The sequence below is a fragment of the Brachyistius frenatus genome, unplaced genomic scaffold (assembly GCF_029030835.1).
Source record: "Brachyistius frenatus isolate BFR_SWC_R1_liver_20210118 unplaced genomic scaffold, ASM2903083v1 Contig_588, whole genome shotgun sequence".
Lineage (NCBI taxonomy): Eukaryota > Metazoa > Chordata > Actinopteri > Embiotocidae > Brachyistius > Brachyistius frenatus.
Window position 1 is genome coordinate 32501 of NW_027211187.1, and position 20543 is coordinate 53043.

At 45.2% G+C, this 20543-nt stretch overlaps 1 protein-coding gene and 1 pseudogene across 1 annotated transcript; both read left to right on the plus strand.

The window, feature by feature from the left end:
* Positions 1–1827: 1827 nt before the first annotated feature.
* LOC138614836 (vasodilator-stimulated phosphoprotein-like) lies at positions 1828–10555 on the plus strand (annotated as a pseudogene).
* Positions 10556–11315: 760 nt separating this feature from the next.
* Positions 11316–18194, plus strand: LOC138614837 (RAC-beta serine/threonine-protein kinase-like; the record flags this gene model as incomplete). Its single annotated transcript, XM_069688423.1, has 6 exons — positions 11316–11427; positions 15362–15523; positions 15625–15753; positions 15870–15981; positions 16060–16213; positions 18103–18194. Coding segments are annotated over exons 2-6 (533 nt in total), but the record flags the coding sequence as incomplete, so codon positions are not given.
* Positions 18195–20543: the final 2349 nt, after the last annotated feature.

The following is a 20543-nucleotide window of genomic DNA, read 5'->3' on the forward strand; positions in this document are numbered from 1 at the left end:
AAACTGATACTGGTAATATGATGTGTTTTAACATATAGTGTTCAGAGAGGCATCAAGAGAATGAGGAAGGTGCTGAGAGGTGAGAGGAAGTGAACAACACTGCAGTGTGGCCACAGATGACTTTTAAAGGAACACACACACACACACACACACACACACACACACACACACACACACACACACACACACACACACACACACACACACACACACACACACACACACACACACACACACACACACACACACACACCTACAAATACAGCAGCAATATACTTCTCACAGTTCATAGCAGATATTTTTGTAGATGAGAGTTCAGGTAAATATAAATAACATTTATTTTAATGCAAAGAGAACTTGTTCTGCACACAAGTCCATTTTATGTTGCTGATTCACTGGAATGTAAACTGGAGGTTTCCTCTGAAAAGACTAGCTCTAAAACCAGAGTTTAAACAGATTAAAACAATTCCATCATGATATATATACATATATAAGTTGAGCATTCTGAGGACCAAACTTCTAAAACGAAGAGACGTCTATCATGTGCAACATCATCAGATAAACATGTTCATGTTTCACAGAAAGTGTTCCATGTTCTTATGAACTATTATTTATTTATTATTTATAGTCTCCAGCAGCACCAATAATGAACCATTGCTGCTGTAGGACAGGGAAGTGAAGTGCTGTCACAGACTCTTTAAACATCGGACTTATAAACATCTGTTGGACTGAATATGATTATGCAGAATCATCGAGTGTTGAACTATTTTAATATTTCCTCAGTTCCCTGTTTGTGGCATGACTCAGCATTTTGATAATCCTTCTTCACCCTCCAGCTCCTCTTCACCACCACCGACCACCACACTGCCAGATGAACCTTTACAGCTTCCTCTGCTGCTGTATACAAGAACACAAGAAATACTACACAAGAACACAAGAACACAAGAAATACTACACAAGAACACAAGAAATACTACACAAGAACACAAGAACACCTGCTGCTTGTGCTGCAGAGAAACTCCCACATGAGCTCTTTATCTGAAACAGTCTAAATAACTCTGTGGACATCAGGGTCCTTCACCCCTCAACACACACACACACACACACACACACACACACACACACACACACACACACACACACACACACACACACACACACACACACACACACACACACACACACACACACACACACACACACACACACACACACATGCACGCGAGGGGACGGCTGACAGAAATCAGAGCTGTAGAATACAGGAGAAGTGTGAAAATGAGAATTTAAAAAGAGTGAAGGAGACGAGAACAGGAAGAAAGAAAAAAACTGTCTAGGAAATGAGAGTACAAAGACAGAAGTGGTTGGTGTCAAACTGAGTCCTGACAGAGACCTGAGAGGGAGAGGAGGTGTTCACTGAGGAGGAGTACCACACAGACAGACAGGCAGACAGACAGACTGAGATCCAGACAGTAGAACAGACAGACTGTAGAACAGACAGACTGTAGAACAGACAGACTGTAGAACAGACAGACAGTAGAACAGACAGACTGTAGAACAGACAGACAGTAGAACAGACAGACTGTAGAACAGACAGACTGTAGAACAGACAGACTGTAGAACAGACAGACAGTAGAACAGACAGACAGTAGAACAGACAGACTGTAGAACAGACAGAGTAGAACAGACAGACTGTAGAACAGACAGACAGACAGACAGACAGAACAGACAGACTGAGATCAGACAGACAGTAGAACAGACAGACTGTAGAACAGACAGACTGTAGAACAGACAGACTGTAGAACAGACAGACAGTAGAACAGACAGACTGTAGAACAGACAGACAGTAGAACAGACAGACTGTAGAACAGACAGACTGTAGAACAGACAGACGGTAGAACAGCAGGTGAAAGTTGGATATAAACCACAGCTGGAATATGGGGTGAGTTATCATCTAATAAATTTGGTGTTCATTTATTTACAACTTTGTTTTCATTTGAAGGATTAGTTTGCATTCATCATGTCATTACGAATGGCTCATGAAGTGTGCTGCTTCCTATTGAAGGACTTCACCAGTCTCTGACTCTGACTACGTTTCCTGCCGTCTACAAGTGTGATGAGCTGTGAGCAGCTGTCACTCATTAAGATCATCTTTGTCTCGTCTGGAATGAATCATTACTGAACCCTCACAGACTCAATGAGAAGTTATTGAAAACGGAGCGATAAAGGAAACAATGATATAGTCCATATTAGGCAGCATTGTGCTGAGCACAGGAAGTGGTTAGAGCGTGAAAAGCTTGGTGACAGGAAGTCAAGATTTCCCACAGACTGTGTATCGACATGCAGACTGAGAATAAGTCCTCATCTCTGCCTCAGAAACATCTGCTCTGTTTATATCATCCAACACCTCAAATACATGAAGGTCTGAAAATATCAACAAATCTTTGTTATTTCACAGAAGTAAACAGTGTTTTATTTACCTGACATTAAATTAGCAAACATGTTTAAAGTTACAGACTACCCATATAAGCATTAGATAATAAACTATAATGTGTCACTGACAGGCTTTTTACTGGAGATGATACTTTAATTACATTTTAATATGAAAACTTCAGTCTTAACAAGTGTGTAAGTGTGAAAGCAACACAACAGTATTAATACTTCCAGCAGTTAAAGGTGTGAACAGTTCTATAATCACTCTGCTCACGTTTAGCTTTCAGGAAGCTGAAGGAGATTTTAAACAAAAATCCTTTTCACTGAACAATAAAAGCAAACAAAGTCTCCGTCTGAACACAAGCAGCTTTCCTTCAGACGGACAAACGTGATTAATGAGGGCTGATGTTCTCCATGTGACCAGGTGTTCAGGGCTGCTTGTCCAACAGGTAAATCAGTGGTAGTTAGTTGCAGGTCACCACATGGTGCCATGTTGGATGTCTGTTTCCAGTTTGGAACCAGATGAGCTGAGCACATTTTAAAAAGGTCCGGACCGGATGGTTGGACCGGCTCCATCAGCTTACAGAAACCTCTGCAGGTGGTGAACAACAGCAACACCATGGGAGATTACATATGAATATTAATGGTCCCTCCACTTCCTAAAGTCTTCTTTTTATAATTCATGTTTGTAAAGATGCTTTATTGCCACTGAGCCGTGGTCGTGTTCTGGTCCGACAGGGAGTCCAGTATGTGCCAGGTGAGGGCCACCGTCATGCTCTACGATGACGCCAACAAGCGCTGGGTGCCGGTAGGATCCGACAGTTCCTCCGTCAGCCGGGTCCAGATCTACCAGAATCCTGCAGCCAACACCTACAGGGTGGTGGGACGCCGGCTGCAGGCCGACCAGCAGGTACATCACAAGCCCTCACGGGTTCTTCACATGTTCTGGTTCTACACACGTGTCATAAAGACTGTGATTATCCTGCTGCTGCTGGAACATACAACTGGAGTCTGTTCATCTTTAACCAGATCTCGTGAACTCGTGAAGACGTGAACATGTGAACATGTGAACACGGGAACACGTGATCTCGTGAACTCGTGAACACGCGAACAAGTGAACACGTGAACTCGTGAACACATGAACGAGTGATCTCATGAACTCGTGAACATGTGAACGAGTGATCTCGTAAACTAGTGAACGAGTGATCTCGTGAACTAGTGATCTCGTGAACTTGTGAAGACGTGAACTCGTGAACATGTGATCTCGTGAACACGCAAACAAGCGAACTTGTGAACACGTGAATGAGTGATCTCGTGATCTCGTGAACTTGTGAACACATGAATACGTGAACACGTGATCTCATGAACACGCGAACAAGCGAACTCGTGAACACGTGATGTTGTGATCTCGTGAACACGTGATCTTGTGAACTTGTGAACACGCGAACAAGTGAACTCGTGAACACATGATCTCGTGAACACGTGAATATGTGATCTCGTGAACACGTGATCTCGTGAACTTGTGAACACGTGAACTCATGAACTCATGAACTCATGAACTCGTGAACACATGAACGAGTTAATTCATGATCTCGTGAACTTGTGAACACATGAACTCGTGAACACACAAACAAGTGAACTCGTGAACGAGTGATCTTGTGAACACGTGATCTCGTGAACACATGATCTCGTGAACACGTGAATGAGTGATCTCATGATCTCGTGATCTCATGAACTCGTGAAGACGTGATCTCGTGAACTCGTGAAGACGTGAACATGTGAACACGTGATCTCGTGAACTTGTGAACACGCAAACATGTGAACAAGTGAACTCGTGAACACGTGAACTTGTGAACACATGATCTTGTGAACTCGCGAACAAGCGAACTCGTGAACACGTGATCTCGTGAAATCGTGAACACGTGATCTCATGAACAAGTGAACTCTTGAACACGTGAACTCATGAACACGTGATCTCGTGAACTCGCGAACAAGTGATCTCATAAACTCGTGACATTGTGAACACGTTATCTCGTGAACTTGTGATCTTGTGAACTTTTGAACACGTGAACTCATGAATTTTTGAACTCGTGAGCATGTGATCTCGTGAACATGCGAACAAGCAAACTCGTGAACACGTGATCTTGTGAACACGTGAACGAGTGATCTCGTGAACTCGTGAACACGTGAACTCGTGAACAGGTGAACACGTGATCTCATGAACTCGTGAACACGTGAACTCGTGAACACGTGAACTCGTGAACACGTGAACTCGTGATCTCGTGAACACGTGAACTCATGAAGACGTGAACTCGTGAACACGCGAACAAGCGAACTCGTGAACACATGAATGAGTGATCTCGTGAACACGTGATCTCGTGAACTCATGAACACGTGAATGAGTGATCTCATGGTCTCGTGATCTCGTGAACTAGTGAACTCGTGAAGACGTGAACTCGGGAACACGTGATCTCGTGAACACGCGAACAAGCAAACTCGTGAACACGTGATTTTGTGATCTCGTGAACACGTGATCTCGTGAACTTGTGAACACGCGAACAAGTGAACTCGTGAACACGTGATCTCGTGAACTCATGAACACGTGAACATGTGATCTCGTGAACACGTGATCTCGTGAACTCGTGAAGACCTGAATTCGTGAAGACGTGAACTCGTGAACATGTGGACACATGAACTCGTGAACATGTGGACACATGAACTCGTGATCTCGTGAACTCGTGATCTCGCGAACTCGCGAACAAGTGAACTCGTGAACACGTGATCTCGTGAACATTTGAACACGTGAACTCGTGAATTTTTGAACTCGTGAACACGTGATCTCAAGAACACGCAAACAAGTGAACACGTGATCTCGTGAACACGTGAACGAGTGATCTCGTGATCTCGTGAACAAGTGAACTCGTGAACACGTGAACATGCGATCTCGTGAACACGTGATCTCATGAACACGCGAACAAGTGAACTCGTGAACACGTGATCTCTTGAACACGTGATGAACTCGTGAACACATGAACACGTGAACACGTGATCTCGTGAACTCGTGAGCACGTGAACACGCGAAGACACGAACAAGTTAACTCATGAATACTTGAACTTGTGAACTCGTGAACATCACATGCATGTTAGAATCTAAGTCACGAATGACCCTGTGACCTCTGACCTCTGTGACTCTGTCCTGAGTTGTATGACATCATACATGTGTGCCACCAGGTGGTGATCAACTGTCCCATCGTCAGAGGGATGAAGTACAACCAGGCCACGCCCAGCTTCCACCAGTGGAGGGACCCCAAGCAGGTGTGGGGGCTGAACTTCGGCAGTAAGGAGGACGCTGCGCTGTTCGCCAGCTCAATGACGCATGCACTCGACTCTCTCAACACACCTGGAGGTGCAGGTAAGCTCTGTTTCTGTGACCTCCTCAGTTCATTGTGTCTGTGAACGACCTCATCACGGACTGACATCATGAACAGCAGTATGTCTGAGTGTGTTGTGTTCAGGTAAAACAGTAGTCAGCGACTAAACTCAGAACTAACTCTGAACGTGTCCGTCATGCATGACATTAGTATGTTTCCTCAGGCCCAGCTCACAGCGGACCTTCTGCCCAGCAGCTGGAGCAGCAGAGAAGGTAGAGCTCACCCTTCACAACACCGAGGTTACATCAACATTCTGGAAGTGTTTGAGAACGTTCAGCGATGATCAGAGAAACTGAACGTTTGTTGGATTTGTTCCACAAATCATCAAATCACTTCATAGTCTGTGTTCAAATATCAGTTTCCATGGAAACTGACAAACACAAACAGGAAACACTCCTGAAGCTGCATTGTTCTCCCTCTGTCTGTCTGCCTGCCTGCCTGTCTGTCTGTCTGTCTGCCTGCCTGCCTGCCTGCCTGTCTGTCTGTCTGCCTGCCTGCCTGTCTGTCTACCTGCCTGTCTGTCTGCCTGCCTATCTGTCTGTCTGTCTGTCTGTCTGTCTGTCTGTCTGTCTTCCTGTCTGTAGACTGGAGGCTCAGAAACAGGAGCAGCAGGAGAAGGAGCAGGTGGAGAGGGAGAGACAGGCCTCTGCTGCTCCACCCACCCCACCCACTCCGCCAGCCGCTCCACCCCCCCCACCTGCACCCCCCCACCTCCAGGCCCACCACCACCTTCCTCTGCACCGTGCCCACCTGCACCTCCACCACCTCCCTCCGGAGGTGTGGTCCCACCTGCACCGCCCCCGCCCCCTATGGGAGGAGGAGGTGGAGCAGGAGGAGGAAATGATCTAGCTGCAGCTCTGGCAGGTGCCAAGCTACGTAAAACAGTGAAGGTGAGGAGCATTAATGACATCAGAGTCCTGCTGCTATAAAAGATGCAGAAGAAGAACATCACATGTCTGTCAACATGTTTCTGTATGAAGGAGGAGGGAGGAGCAGCACCAGCCCCCAAACCTGCACCCTCCTCTGGAGGAGGAGGAGGAGGAGGAGGCCTGATGGGAGAGATGAGCGCCATTCTCGCAAGGAGGTGAGTTACTGAGATATGTGATTCATGGATGTGATGATGGGATGTTTGTGACCTCTGACCTCTGACCTCTGACCTCTGTCTGAAACAGGAGGAAAGTTTCTGACCAGCCTGCTGCTGCCAAGAAGGAAGAACCTGTCCATGTAAGATGTCCTCTGTAGTACTCTCTGTCTCTGTCTCTGTAATACTGTCTTTCTCTGTCCTCTGTTGTACTGTCTATCCTCTGTAGTACTGCCTGTCTTTGTCCTCTGTAGCACTCTCTGTCTCTGTCGTACTGTCTGTCTCTGTAGTACTGTCTCTATCCTCTGTAGTACTGTCTGTCTCTGTAGTACTGTAGTACTGGAGAGTGATGCAGATGTTGTGTATCTGTGTACTGTAGTACTGGAGAGTGATGCAGATGTTGTGTATCTGTGTACTGTAGTACTGTAGTACTGGAGAGTGATGCAGATGTTGTGTATCTGTGTACTGTAGTACTGTAGTACTGGAGAGTGATGCAGATGTTGTGTATCTGTGTACTGTAGTACTGTAGTACTGTAGTACTGGAGAGTGATGCAGATGTTGTGTATCTGTGACTGCAGGACGAATGTGACTCCTCCCCTTCCCAACTCTCTGGACCAGGAGGTGAGTGATCCTCCTTCAGGACTGTCATATCAAACATGTTGTATGTTCATGATAAACACATGACATACATGTGAGGCTGAAAGAGACAGAAGCTACATGAACATGTGATCATGTGATCTGATCTCTTCTTCATGTAATCAATCATACAATCACATTTCATCAGAGATCAATCAGCCAAAGGAGAAATCTGCCTCCATCCCCAGGTAAGAAACAAATCTTCTCCTCCTCCTCCTTCTCCTTCTCCTCCTCCTCTTCCTCCCCCTCCTCCTCTTCTTCCTACTCCACCTCCTCCTTCTTATCCTCTACTACCTCCTCTCCTCCGCCTCCTCTCCTCCTCCTTCACTACCTCCTCCTCCTCCTCCACCTCCTCCACCTCTTCCTACTCCACCTCCTCTCCTCCTTCTCCTCCTCCTTCTCTTTCTCCTCCTCCACCTCTTTCTACTTCACCTCCTCCTTCTTCTCCTCCCCCACCTCTTCCTACTTCACCTCCTCCTCCTTATCCTCTACCTCCTCTCCTCCTCCTCCACCACCTCCTCCTCTTCCTCTTCCTCCTCCTCCTCCAGGAGTTTCATATGTGTGTTGTCTGTAGGCCCAAGTCTTTAACCGCCAATCAGAGAGACTGCAGCTCCATCACTTCTCCGTCCTCTAACGCCGCCATGAGTCCAGTGTCCAGGTACACCTCCTCCCCTCCTCCTCCTCCCCTTCCTCTTCCTCCTCCTCCTCCTTCAGTGCACTCTGCAGTATGAGCTAAAATGTGAAATAGACATGCCCATCCACTACAGCAAAACGTGAGATAGCTGCGCTTCGTGCTGTCGAGACGTTTTCTTGTTGTGGAGGAAAATGAAACCTGCCGAATGGTTTGAGCCTCGTGATTGACAGGAAAATAAAAGTTTTATCATAAACACATGGACGGGATTACTGAATATGAACATGGTGGGGGTTAAAAAACATTCACCTTCTGCTGGAGTCAAACCGTTTGGTCCCTCATGGCAGTCTGTGACTCCGCCCCTCCTCCTCATACCGCCAAAAAATGTCCTTTGTACCTCGTCTCTAAACCTCTGTTACCGGACTTGGTCACATGATCCTTCGTGACGTGACATTTATGTACGTGTCTATTTCACATTTGCAAAACGTGTAGCTTTCAAGCCTTGTCGGGCCAGAGCGTGTCTATTTCACGCTGTGGCGTGATACCGTGTTGGTGAGCCATAGAAAGCAGCTCGGTATCATGAGTATGAAGACATTCTGCAGGAAGGTAAATGAGACGTTCAGAAGTGGTTGATCATAATGAAACGTATCGTTGGGAGGATGAAGATGATGAAGATGATGAACTCTACAACCAGATCACTGACTGCTGCAGCTCTGTTTCCCTCTTTGTCTCATTCTGCTAACCGTCCCTCTGCTGGTGGTCTGAAACCAAGAGATCCGCCTATAAACAGGAAAGCATGCTGGATGAGAGCTGCTGGATCCAGGAGTGTGTGTGTGTGTGTGTGTGTGTGTGTGTGTGTGTGTGTGTGTGTGTGTGTGTGTGTGTGTGTGTGTGTGTGTGTGTGTGTGTGTGTGTGTGTGTGTGTGTGTGTGTGTGTGTGTGTGTGTGTGTGTGTGTGTGTGTGTGTGTGTGTGTGGTGGATCCAGGAGTGTGTGTGTGCTGAGGGTCAACATGGATCTGTGTTGCAGGATGAAGGTGGTGAAGAAGAGCTCAGATGCTGCAGGAAGTGAAACTGATCTGGAGCGAATCAAGCAGGTTAGTTTCTGGTTCTCTACCTGATCGTAGGTTAGGTTAGGATAGGTTAGGTTAGGTTAGGTTAGGGTTAGGTTAGGTTAGGTTAGGTTAGGGTTAGGTTAGAGTTAGGTTAGGTTAGGTTAGGTTAGGTTAGGTTAGGTTAGGTTAGGTAGTTACTTTATTAATCCCAGAGGGGACATTTTTTTCACTACAGCAGCATACAGGAAGCAATAAAATAGCAGTAAAAATATAAAATATAAAATGCACAGTATGTACAGTATATACAGTACAGTATATATCTATATATATTGTATACATATGTAGGACTCGTTGTTACAGAGCAGCAGGGACTCTTTTTAAGTGTCACGTCAGGACTTTTTTTAAACGTCATGTCTGGACTCTTTATAAAAGTCATGTCGGGACTCTTTTTAAACGTCATGTCAGGACTGTTTTTAAACATCATGTTTGGAGGTTGTTGATTAGAAGTAGAGACCGAGCTGGTGTTCAGACGTTCAGTCATCAGAGGTCCAGTTGAAGCTCTGAACTCTGAACCTGCTGCTTCTGACTGTCTGTGTCTGAAGGAAATACTGGAAGAAGTGAAGAAAGAACTTCACAAGGTGAAAGAGGAGATTATTTCAGGTGAGTTTCATGTCCCATCCAGTTTCATGATGTCACATTATTATTGGATGTATGAAGTCTTCATATTAAAGTCAGTGTGTTTGGTCTCAGCCCTGATCCAGGAGCTGCAGAGCTCTCAGCCCAGACAGTCCTGAGCAGCTGAGACGGACGTGTGATGAAGAGTGAATGTGTCGTCATCGACTGCTCAGGATGTTCACTCACCTCATCTCATTCTTAGAATTACTGTTGTCAAACATACTTATCTTTTTCATCTGTCCTTTTGATGCAGACCAACTCACACTGAACTTTTGAAGCTGATTCTTATGCCATTATTTAAAAATTACAAAAGCTGATGAATATATAAGGGCCTCAGTATTTTTCTGCATGGACACATAACATGCACAGGAAAAAGGAATGTCTTAAATTCATATCTTGATACTCTTGTTCATAGAGCTCAGAAAAAAATGCACTGTTTTTGCCCCCAAATTGTTAATTTTGGAGTTTATCTGCATGAACATGTAGCTCATCAGGAATCTCACACACATCCAGACACTTCACTGGAATCTGGTCAAACAGTTTGTTTACAACCTCGCAATCAAAGAAGACCATTTATGGTCACAACATTGTAAGAGCTTGCAGAATTAAAGAATTAATAAGAAGACAGCAGTGTGTTGTTTTGTTTCTCAGATCTCTGCCTTATTTCTGAGACCATGTTGACATACGGTGATGATGGAAACCTGACAGTCCTGACAAACGTCAAAGACCACACATGTAGTTCAGAGGAAGTTACGTTTACACCTGGAAAACTCCAGCTGTCCTCAATCAGCGTTCTCAAACTGCTCACATCTGCAGAAAGGACAAAGTACTCTGTAAAAGTACTGTTACAACTAAATGTCTTATAAAGTAAATATATATATATAAAGTAAAATATAATTTATCTGTGGTGTAGTCATGGCAACTCATACACATTATCCACAGAGCAAGGTGGGAACAGAGAAGAAACATACTACAAAATACATTAAATAAGATAGATAGATAGCTAGATAGTTACTTTATTAATCGCACACGGGGACATTTTTTCGCTACAGCAGCATTATAGATACAGCAATAAAAATAACAGAGTAAAAATATTAAATATAAAAACATACAATATATACAATAAAATAGAATAGTATTAAATTAAACTAACTAAATAATAGTGCAAGCTGTTATACAGCCTAATCAACAATTTCATAGACTGGCTTTCACATTTTTACTGAAAGGTAAAACTGTATAAAAAAAATAAAATTAATCATCAAAAGCTAAGCGTGGTGTTATCCTCCACATGTGGATCCTGCTGCTGACCAGCCAGAATTTGTGATGAAGTTGCGGCGTCCGTCCAGCAGGGGGCGGTGCTTTGTCCGCGGAGCAGCCACCATCTTTCCAGCGCACGAAGAAGAAGCGTCCCTGGTGTTTTCCGAGGTGGATGGCCTGCTCTGGATCCAGCCTGTCAAAACTGCTTTGAAACGAGAGCAACGTGGGATAAAGTCAGTGTGATGTGCGTTACCTCTGCTTCTTCTGTTATTTATGTGATAAATATGCAGTTGTGAGACGAGCTGAAGAGCGCGTGGCGGTGGAGAGCAGCTCTCGGGTGAGCTAGCTGAGGAGCTAACAGCAGTCACCTACAGACGGGTCGCTCCGGGACTGTTTACCGGCAGCAAACCGCTCCAGCTGGCCGCAGCTCGGCCTCTCCGCACCTACACGCCGCTACACGCTCTTTAAAGCCGCGTATGTGAAGCACAAGTGTGTCTTTTTGTCTGGAAACCACTAATTATGGATATAAAGCTATAATTAGCAAAGTTACTTCTGAGTGAGCTGACGTCACATTCAGCGTCACTAGTCAGAAATCAGTTACATGTGATCCACATGTGACCTACATGTGATCCACATGTGACCTACATGTGATCCACATGTGATCCACATGTGACCTACATGTGATCCACATGTGATCCACATGTGACCTACATGTGACCTACATGTGATCTACATGCGATCCACATGTGACCTACATGCGATCCACATGTGATCTACATGTGACCTACATGCGATCCACATGTGATCCACATGTGATCCACATGTGACCTACATGTGATCCACATGTGATCCACATGTGACCTACACGTGATCCACATGTGACCTACACGTGACCTACACGTGATCCACATGTGATCCACACGTGACCTACATGTGACCTACATGTGACCTACATGTGATCCACATGTGACCTACACGTGACCTACATGTGATCCACACGTGACCTACATGTGATCCACATGTGATCCACACGTGACCTACATGTGACCTACATGTGATCCACATGTGACCTACATGTGATCCACACGTGACCTACATGTGATCCACATGTGATCCACACGTGACCTGCATGTGATCCACATGTGATCCACATGTGACCTACATGTGATCCACATGTGATCCACACGTGACCTACATGTGACCTACATGTGATCCACACGTGACCTACATGTGATCCACATGTGATCCACACGTGACCCGCATGTGATCCACATGTGATCCACATGTGACCTACATGTGACCTACATGTGACCTACATGTGATCTACATGTGATCCACATGTGACCTACATGTGACCTACATGTGATCCACATGTGATCTACATGTGATCCACATGTGACCTACATGTGATCCACATGTGATCCACATGTGACCTACATGTGACCTACATGTGATCTACATGTGATCCACATGTGACCTACATGCGATCCACATGTGATCTACATGTGACCTACATGCGATCCACATGTGATCCACATGTGATCCACATGTGACCTACATGTGATCCACATGTGACCTACATGTGATCCACATGTGACCTACACGTGATCCACATGTGACCTACACGTGACCTACATGTGATCCACACGTGACCTACACGTGATCCACATGTGATCCACACGTGACCTACATGTGACCTACATGTGACCTACATGTGATCCACATGTGACCTACATGTGATCCACATGTGATCCACATGTGACCTACATGTGACCTACATGTGATCTACATGTGATCCACATGTGACCTACATGCGATCCACATGTGATCTACATGTGACCTACATGCGATCCACATGTGATCCACATGTGATCCACATGTGACCTACATGTGATCCACATGTGACCTACATGTGATCCACATGTGACCTACACGTGATCCACATGTGACCTACACGTGACCTACATGTGATCCACACGTGACCTACACGTGATCCACATGTGATCCACACGTGACCTACATGTGACCTACATGTGACCTACATGTGATCCACATGTGACCTACACGTGACCTACATGTGATCCACACGTGATCCACACGTGACCTACATGTGACCTACATGTGATCCACATGTGACCTACATGTGACCTACATGTGATCCACACGTGACCTACATGTGATCCACATGTGATCCACACGTGACCTGCATGTGATCCACATGTGATCCACATGTGACCTACATGTGATCCACATGTGATCCACACGTGACCTACATGTGACCTACATGTGATCCACACGTGACCTACATGTGATCCACATGTGATCCACATGTGACCTACATGCGATCCACATGTGATCTACATGTGACCTACATGCGATCCACATGTGATCCACATGTGATCCACATGTGACCTACATGTGATCCACATGTGACCTACATGTGATCCACATGTGACCTACACGTGACCTACATGTGATCCACACGTGACCTACATGTGATCCACATGTGATCCACACGTGACCTACATGTGACCTACATGTGACCTACATGTGATCCACATGTGACCTACATGTGACCTACATGTGATCCACACGTGACCTACATGTGATCCACACATGACCTGCATGTGATCCACATGTGATCCACATGTGACCTACATGTGACCTACATGTGACCTACATGTGATCTACATGTGATCCACATGTGACCTACATGTGACCTACATGTGATCTACATGTGATCCACATGTGACCTTTATTTACATGTCATATGTCCGGAGAGGCTCGTTCAGAGCTAGCTGTTAGCATGTAGCCTCGGTGCTACCTCCCGTTGAAGACACCAGCTGAGAGCAGACATGTGACCTGTATCTACAGGAGGATATAATGTTCCCCTACTGACGTCGTCCATGTGTTTCCGGTACTCCGTCCGATCACCGGACTCCGGTTCACTTTCACCCGTTTTGGGGGATTAAAGCAGGAACGTGTGTCTGTCCTGCACACAGCTGCTCTACCGGGGATCCCACCTCTCTGAGGGTCCAGCTGCAGCTCCTCTCTGCTGCGGTCTGGATGGATGAGGCTTTATGATGCTGAGTGTTAAATCCATCCTGCAGTAATAATTCAGGTGAACAGAAGTCGGTTCTACAGCTGGAATAAGAGAAAACTGCATCTTCATGCACACTGTGGTTAATTATCTGGTGGGGCTTCCATGAAGGAGGTCCATGTCCACGTCAGGGCGGCGAGCCGTCAGGACACGAGTGTGAAATCCTCTCCAGAGCTTTGGGTGTTCACAGCAGCCTCAAACACTGAAACAGAAGAAGTGTTGAACCAGCAGCTGGCGGTGGACGTCCAGAACCGCCTCGGACAGGGAGGAGACCTGTGATCGCTCCGGGTCGTCCGGAGAGACGAAGAACGCTCAGATGTTCAGGAAGAAGGTCGTCGGACGTCTGACCGGGTCGACCTGCAGCCGGACGATGCTGTAGTCACTTAGACACGTCTCGGACGCTCTCAATGAAACCCGACAGAACATCTTCAGGTCTCTTCACTGGACCGGACCTGTCAGGGAGATCCAGTGACCCGCCTGCAGAAACCCAAAACACTCAACGCTGTACCAGATGTCCTGAATCAGGCGTCTGAATACTCAGTTTTATATTTTAATTCATTTTAAAACCCGTTTTGACTCCGTCATGATGGATTATTGAGGGAAATTAAATATCGCACACAATCTGAAGTAACTTTATAATATTTCCAATATGTATTTATAACCTACTTGCAAATCAATAGCGTTAAGTAAAACTACTTTTGTCTTATTATGTTTTCATCCTAAATTCAGATGCTTAAAGTATAAAAAATGCTAGTTTTTATTTTAAACATGTTTTTGTATCTGAAGATATCATACTGACATATTTCACTATATTTCTTACATTTTAAACATTAGTAAACAATTCACCAGATTAATCAGGACGTAATTGTACACTACTGAAAAGAATAATTGGTTTCTGTGTGACTTCAGTCAGTTGTGGAGTTTACAGAAGTTGCATCAGGACCTAAATCTGTTTTTTATTTGAAGACGTTTGTGTCTGAACTTGATGAACCTGTTGACTTTAGTTGTAATGAGGTTAAACGTCCTCTCATTTGTCCTCATGTGTCTGTGCTGCTTGTTTCATCCAGCAGGTGCTGTTCACATCTGATCACTGTGACCTGAACCGGCCCGGAGACACATCCACTGCCCCCTCCCTCCTCCTCCCCCCAACTCCCTGCCCCCGACCCTCTGAGACACATCCACCATGAATGAAGTCAGTATAGTCAGAGAGGGCTGGCTCCACAAGAGAGGTGAGGATCCGACCCTCTGCTGGTTCTGATGAGTTTCATTGTTATCCGTTAGATGGAACTCTGATGTTCCTGCCGATTGAACGTGTGCCTCCTATGACCAGGTGAGTACATTAAGACATGGAGGCCCAGGTATTTCATCCTGAAGAGTGACGGCTCCTTCATTGGCTACAAAGAGAAGCCCGACCTGAACGACCAGACCTCCCCTCCGCTCAACAACTTCTCCGTGGCAGGTCGGTGTCAGACATGAAACATCACGCTGAACGACGTCCCAGACCACCAGCTATAAAACGCTGAGTGACAACCATCAGTGTTTGAGCTTCGTTCATCTGAACCGTGTTCTCCACAGAGTGCCAGTTAATGAAGACCGAACGACCGCGACCCAACACGTTCGTCATCCGCTGCCTCCAGTGGACCTCCGTCATCGAGCGGACGTTTCACGTGGAGAGCAACGAGGAGAGGTGAGAGCGCTGTCGCAGGTCTGGATGCTCCATGTGTGTGTGAGCGGTGTCTGACTCCTCCCGGTGGTTCTGACTCAGAGAGGAGTGGATGCGGGTGATCCAGTCGGTAGCCAACAGTCTGAAGATGAGGGAGCAGCAGGAGGAGGAGGAGCCTATGGACATGTTCGGGTCCCCGAGCGAGTGCAGCCTGGAGGAGATGGAGGTGGCCATTTCCAAGAGCCGCAGCAAAGTGGTGAGAGGATGATGTCATCACACCGACACCCTGCTGCAGAGATCTGACCTGAAACATCATCACGTCTCATGATCTAGAAATATTATACATCATTCATTTATGGGGGAAATAGATGGATAGATATATACTTTATTAATCCCTCAGAGGGAAATTTTTACGTTCCAGCACCATATACAGGGCAAAAATATTGAATATAAAAATAATAATAATAATTTAAAAAAAGCACATTCTATACAATAATATTAAATTAAATAAAATAAACATCTGAGTGGTAAGAGTTGATATTTATCCGTGTTTAAGAGCAGCAGTAGAAGAGCAGAGGGCTCTGCTTCATCTCTTTAAACACTAATGTTAGAGTATTTTGGGTTTGAGAGTCTCGTATCCAACTTGGTTCCCACATTGAGATTCAACATATGAAGGAGACACCTTGTGCACCAACCAGCAGCAGGTGGACGTCAACAATCAAGCAGCAGAGGCAATTCTGTTCGCCATTGATCAGAATCAAACATGTTCCCTGCAGTCTTCTTTTTATTCACATTATGTCCTGTGTTTTCCTGAATTACTGAGTGGGTTTATTCTCTTCTGTTGCTGGACACGTGGAAACGCTTCAGTAAAGACACACCTGTCCTGCTGAAGACGGAAAACATGCAGGAAAATGTAGATTTCAAGAACTTTGACCACAAAATGAAGAAAAAAAGCCACAAATCGACGACAGAAAAGCTAAATGTGAAATCTGTAAAACACTGATAATCTATGAAACATTGGAGGGAGCCGTCGTCAGCATGCTGACTCGTCACTGGGTCGGTGGGTTTAGGTGCCGGGCCCAGCTGGGAGATCAGAACTGCAGCAAGTCGGAGCAGTGAAAGGTTTCATGGTGCACCACGGTATCATTTCACGGGTTTAAAGGGACTTATTCTCCTGTCGGCAGCACATAGAACATAATAACATCTAAATTTCATCATGGACACGTTTATGTAGACATGAGGGGAATTAATATTTCCCTCCTCGACCTGGTGCTGTGGAAAATACAGATCAAATCAACACAAACATTCCTCCCAGCACCACTGCATCCTCACCTGTGTGTCCACCTGACAGAAGGGTAGACGCCCTCTTATGGGATCAGGCTGTAACAACATCTTTGTAAGCGCGTGTCATATCTTGAATGCAGTGTTTTAATGGTGGAAGTGAACACGTCTTCAGTCCAACCGTGTCCTGGTGTCTCTACGGCTCCTTTCTCCTGTCATATAGAGTTCCTCTACAGAATACTGTCGGCATACATTCTTCTGCTTTGCCTCCAGTCACAGTTTCTGTTAACATGTCAGCGACCCTAAAGAACAGAAAATAGATGAATGTGACACTTAACAGCAAATCTGTTAGTAGAATTACTCTTGCATGATGTTTGTTGTTTGTTTTTATACATTTTAACCAAGTTACAACGATCAATGTCCAAACAACAAACAAACCAAATATTTCAACAATAACAGGAAACAGTATTCAGGTCATGAAGGTTTATGATCTCTGCAGGTTTATTTTCTGTCTGAGCTTCTGTTCTTTTAAATTCTTTTATTACACCAGTATTTACAGTATTAGTTATAGGTGCACCTTAATGACTTCACGCCCCTTGTGTGTGTGTGTGTGTTTATTTGTTTCTGTGTGTGTGTGTGTGTGTTTATTTGTTTCTGTGTGTGTGTGTGTGTGTGTGTGTGTGTGTGTGTTTGTTTGTTTCTCTCTCTCTGTGTGTGTGTGTGTGTGTGTTTGTTTGTTTCTCTCTGTGTGTGTGTGCGTGTGTGTTTGTTTGTTTCTCTGTGTGTGTGTGTGTTTGTTTGTTTCTCTGTGTGTGTGTGTGTGTGTGTGTGTGTGTGTGTGCGCGCGCGTGCGTGCGTGTCCAGACGATGAGTGACTTTGAGTACCTGAAGCTGCTTGGTAAAGGGACCTTTGGGAAGGTGATCCTGGTCAAAGAGAAGTCCACTGTGTGTTCATGGTGAGTTATGTTGTGTTGATAGTGAGATGTGTTGTGTGTTGATGGTGAGATGTGTTGTGTGTTGATGGTGAGATGTGTTGTGTTGATGGTGAGATGTGTTGTGTTGATGGTGAGTTGTGTTGTGTTGATGGTGAGATGTGTTGTGTTGATGGTGAGATGTGTGTGTGTTGATGGTGAGTTGTGTTGTGTTGATGGTGAGATGTGTTGTGTTGATGGTGAGTTGTGTTGTGTGTTGATGGTGAGTTGTGTTGTGTGTTGATGGTGAGATGTGTTGTGTTGATGGTGAGTTGTGTTGTGTTGATGGTGAGATGTGTGTGTGTTGATAGTGAGTTGTGTTGTGTGTGTTGATGGTGAGTTGTGTTGTGTGTTGATGGTGAGATGTGTTGTGTGTTGATGGTGAGTTGTGTTGTGTGTTGATGGTGACTTGTGTTGTGTTGATGGTGAGTTGTGTTGTGTGTTGATGGTGAGTTGTGTGTGTGTGTGTTGTTGTGTTGATGGTGATGTGTTGTGTGTTGATGGTGAGTTGTGTTGTGTGTTGATGGTGAGATGTGTTGTGTGTTGATGGTGAGTTGTGTTGTGTGTTGATGGTGAGATGTGTTGTGTGTTGATGGTGAGTTGTGTGTGTGTTGATGGTGAGATGTGTTGTGTTGATAGTGAGTTGTGTTGTGTGTGTTGATGGTGAGATGTGTTGTGTTGATGGTGAGTTGTGTTGTGTGTTGATGGTGACTTGTGTTGTGTGTTGATGGTGAGTTGTGTTGTGTGTTGATGGTGAGATGTGTTGTGTGTTGATGGTGAGTGTTGTGTGTTGATGGTGAGTTGTGCTGTGTGTTGATGGTGAGATGTGTTGTGTGTTGATGGTGAGATGTGCTGTGTGTTGATGGTGAGTTGTGTTGTGTTGTGTGTTGATGGTGAGATGTGTTGTGTGTTGATGGTGAGATGTGTTGTGTGTTGATGGTGAGTTGTGTTGTGTTGATGGTGAGATGTGTTGTGTTGATGGTGAGTTGTGTTGTGTGTGTTGATGGTGACTTATGTTGTGTGTTGATGGTGAGGTGTGTTGTGTGTTGATGGTGAGATGTGTTGTGTTGATGGTGAGTTGTGTTGTGTGTTGATGGTGAGTTGTGTTGTGTTGATGGTGAGTTGTGTTGTGTTGATGGTGAGATGTGTTGTGTTGATAGTGACTTGTGTTGTGTGTGTTGATGGTGACTTATGTTGTGTGTTGATGGTGAGATGTGTTGTGTGTTGATGGTGAGTTGTGTTGTGTGTTGATGGTGAGTTGTGTTGTGTTGATGGTGAGTTGTGTGTGTGTTGATGGTGAGATGTGTTGTGTTGATGGTGAGTTGTGTTGTGTGTGTTGATGGTGACTTGTGTGTGTGTTGATGGTGAGTTGTGTTGTGTGTTGATGGTGAGATGTGTTGTGTTGATGGTGATGTTGTGTGTTGATGGTGAGATGTGTTGTGTGTTGATGGTGAGTTGTGTTGTGTGTTGATGGTGAGATGTGTTGTGTTGATGGTGAGATGTGTTGTGTGTTGATGGTGAGTTGTGTTGTGTGTTGATGGTGAGATGTGTTGTGTGTTGATGGTGAGTTGTGTGTGTGTTGATGGTGAGTTGTGCTGTGTGTTGATGGTGAGATGTGTTGTGTTGATGGTGAGATGTGCTGTGTGTTGATGGTGAGTTGTGTTGTGGGTGAGATGTGATGTGTGGTGATGGTGAGATGTGTTGTGTGTTGATGGTGAGTTGTGTTGATGGTGAGATGTGTTGTGTGTTGATGGTGAGATGTGTTGTGTGTTGATGGTGAAATGTGTTGTGTTGATGGTGATGTGTTGTGTGTTGATGGTGAGATGTGTTGTGTGTTGATGGTGAGATGTGTTGTGTGTTGATGGTGTTGATGTGTTGTGTGTGTTGATGGTGAGATGTGTTGTGTGTTGATGGTGAGATGTGTTGTGTGTTGATGTGTTGTGGTGAGATGTGTTGTGTGTTGATGGTGAGATGTGTTGTGTTGATGGTGAGTTGTGCTGTGTGTTGATGGTGAGATGTGTTGATGGTGAGTTGTGTTTTGTGGTGATGGTGAGATGTGTTGTGTGTTGATGGTGAGTTGTGTTGATGGTGAGATGTGTTGTGTGTTGATGGTGAGATGTGTTGTGTGTTGATGGTGAAATGTGTGTGTGTTGATGGTGAGATGTGTTGTGTGTTGATGGTGAGATGTGTTGTGTGTTGATGGTGAGATGTGTGTGTGTTGATGGTGAGTTGTGTTGTGTGTTGATGGTGACTTATGTTGTGTTGATGGTGAGATGTGTTGTGTGTTGATGGTGAGATGTGTTGTGTTGATGGTGAGTTGTGTTGTGTGTTGAT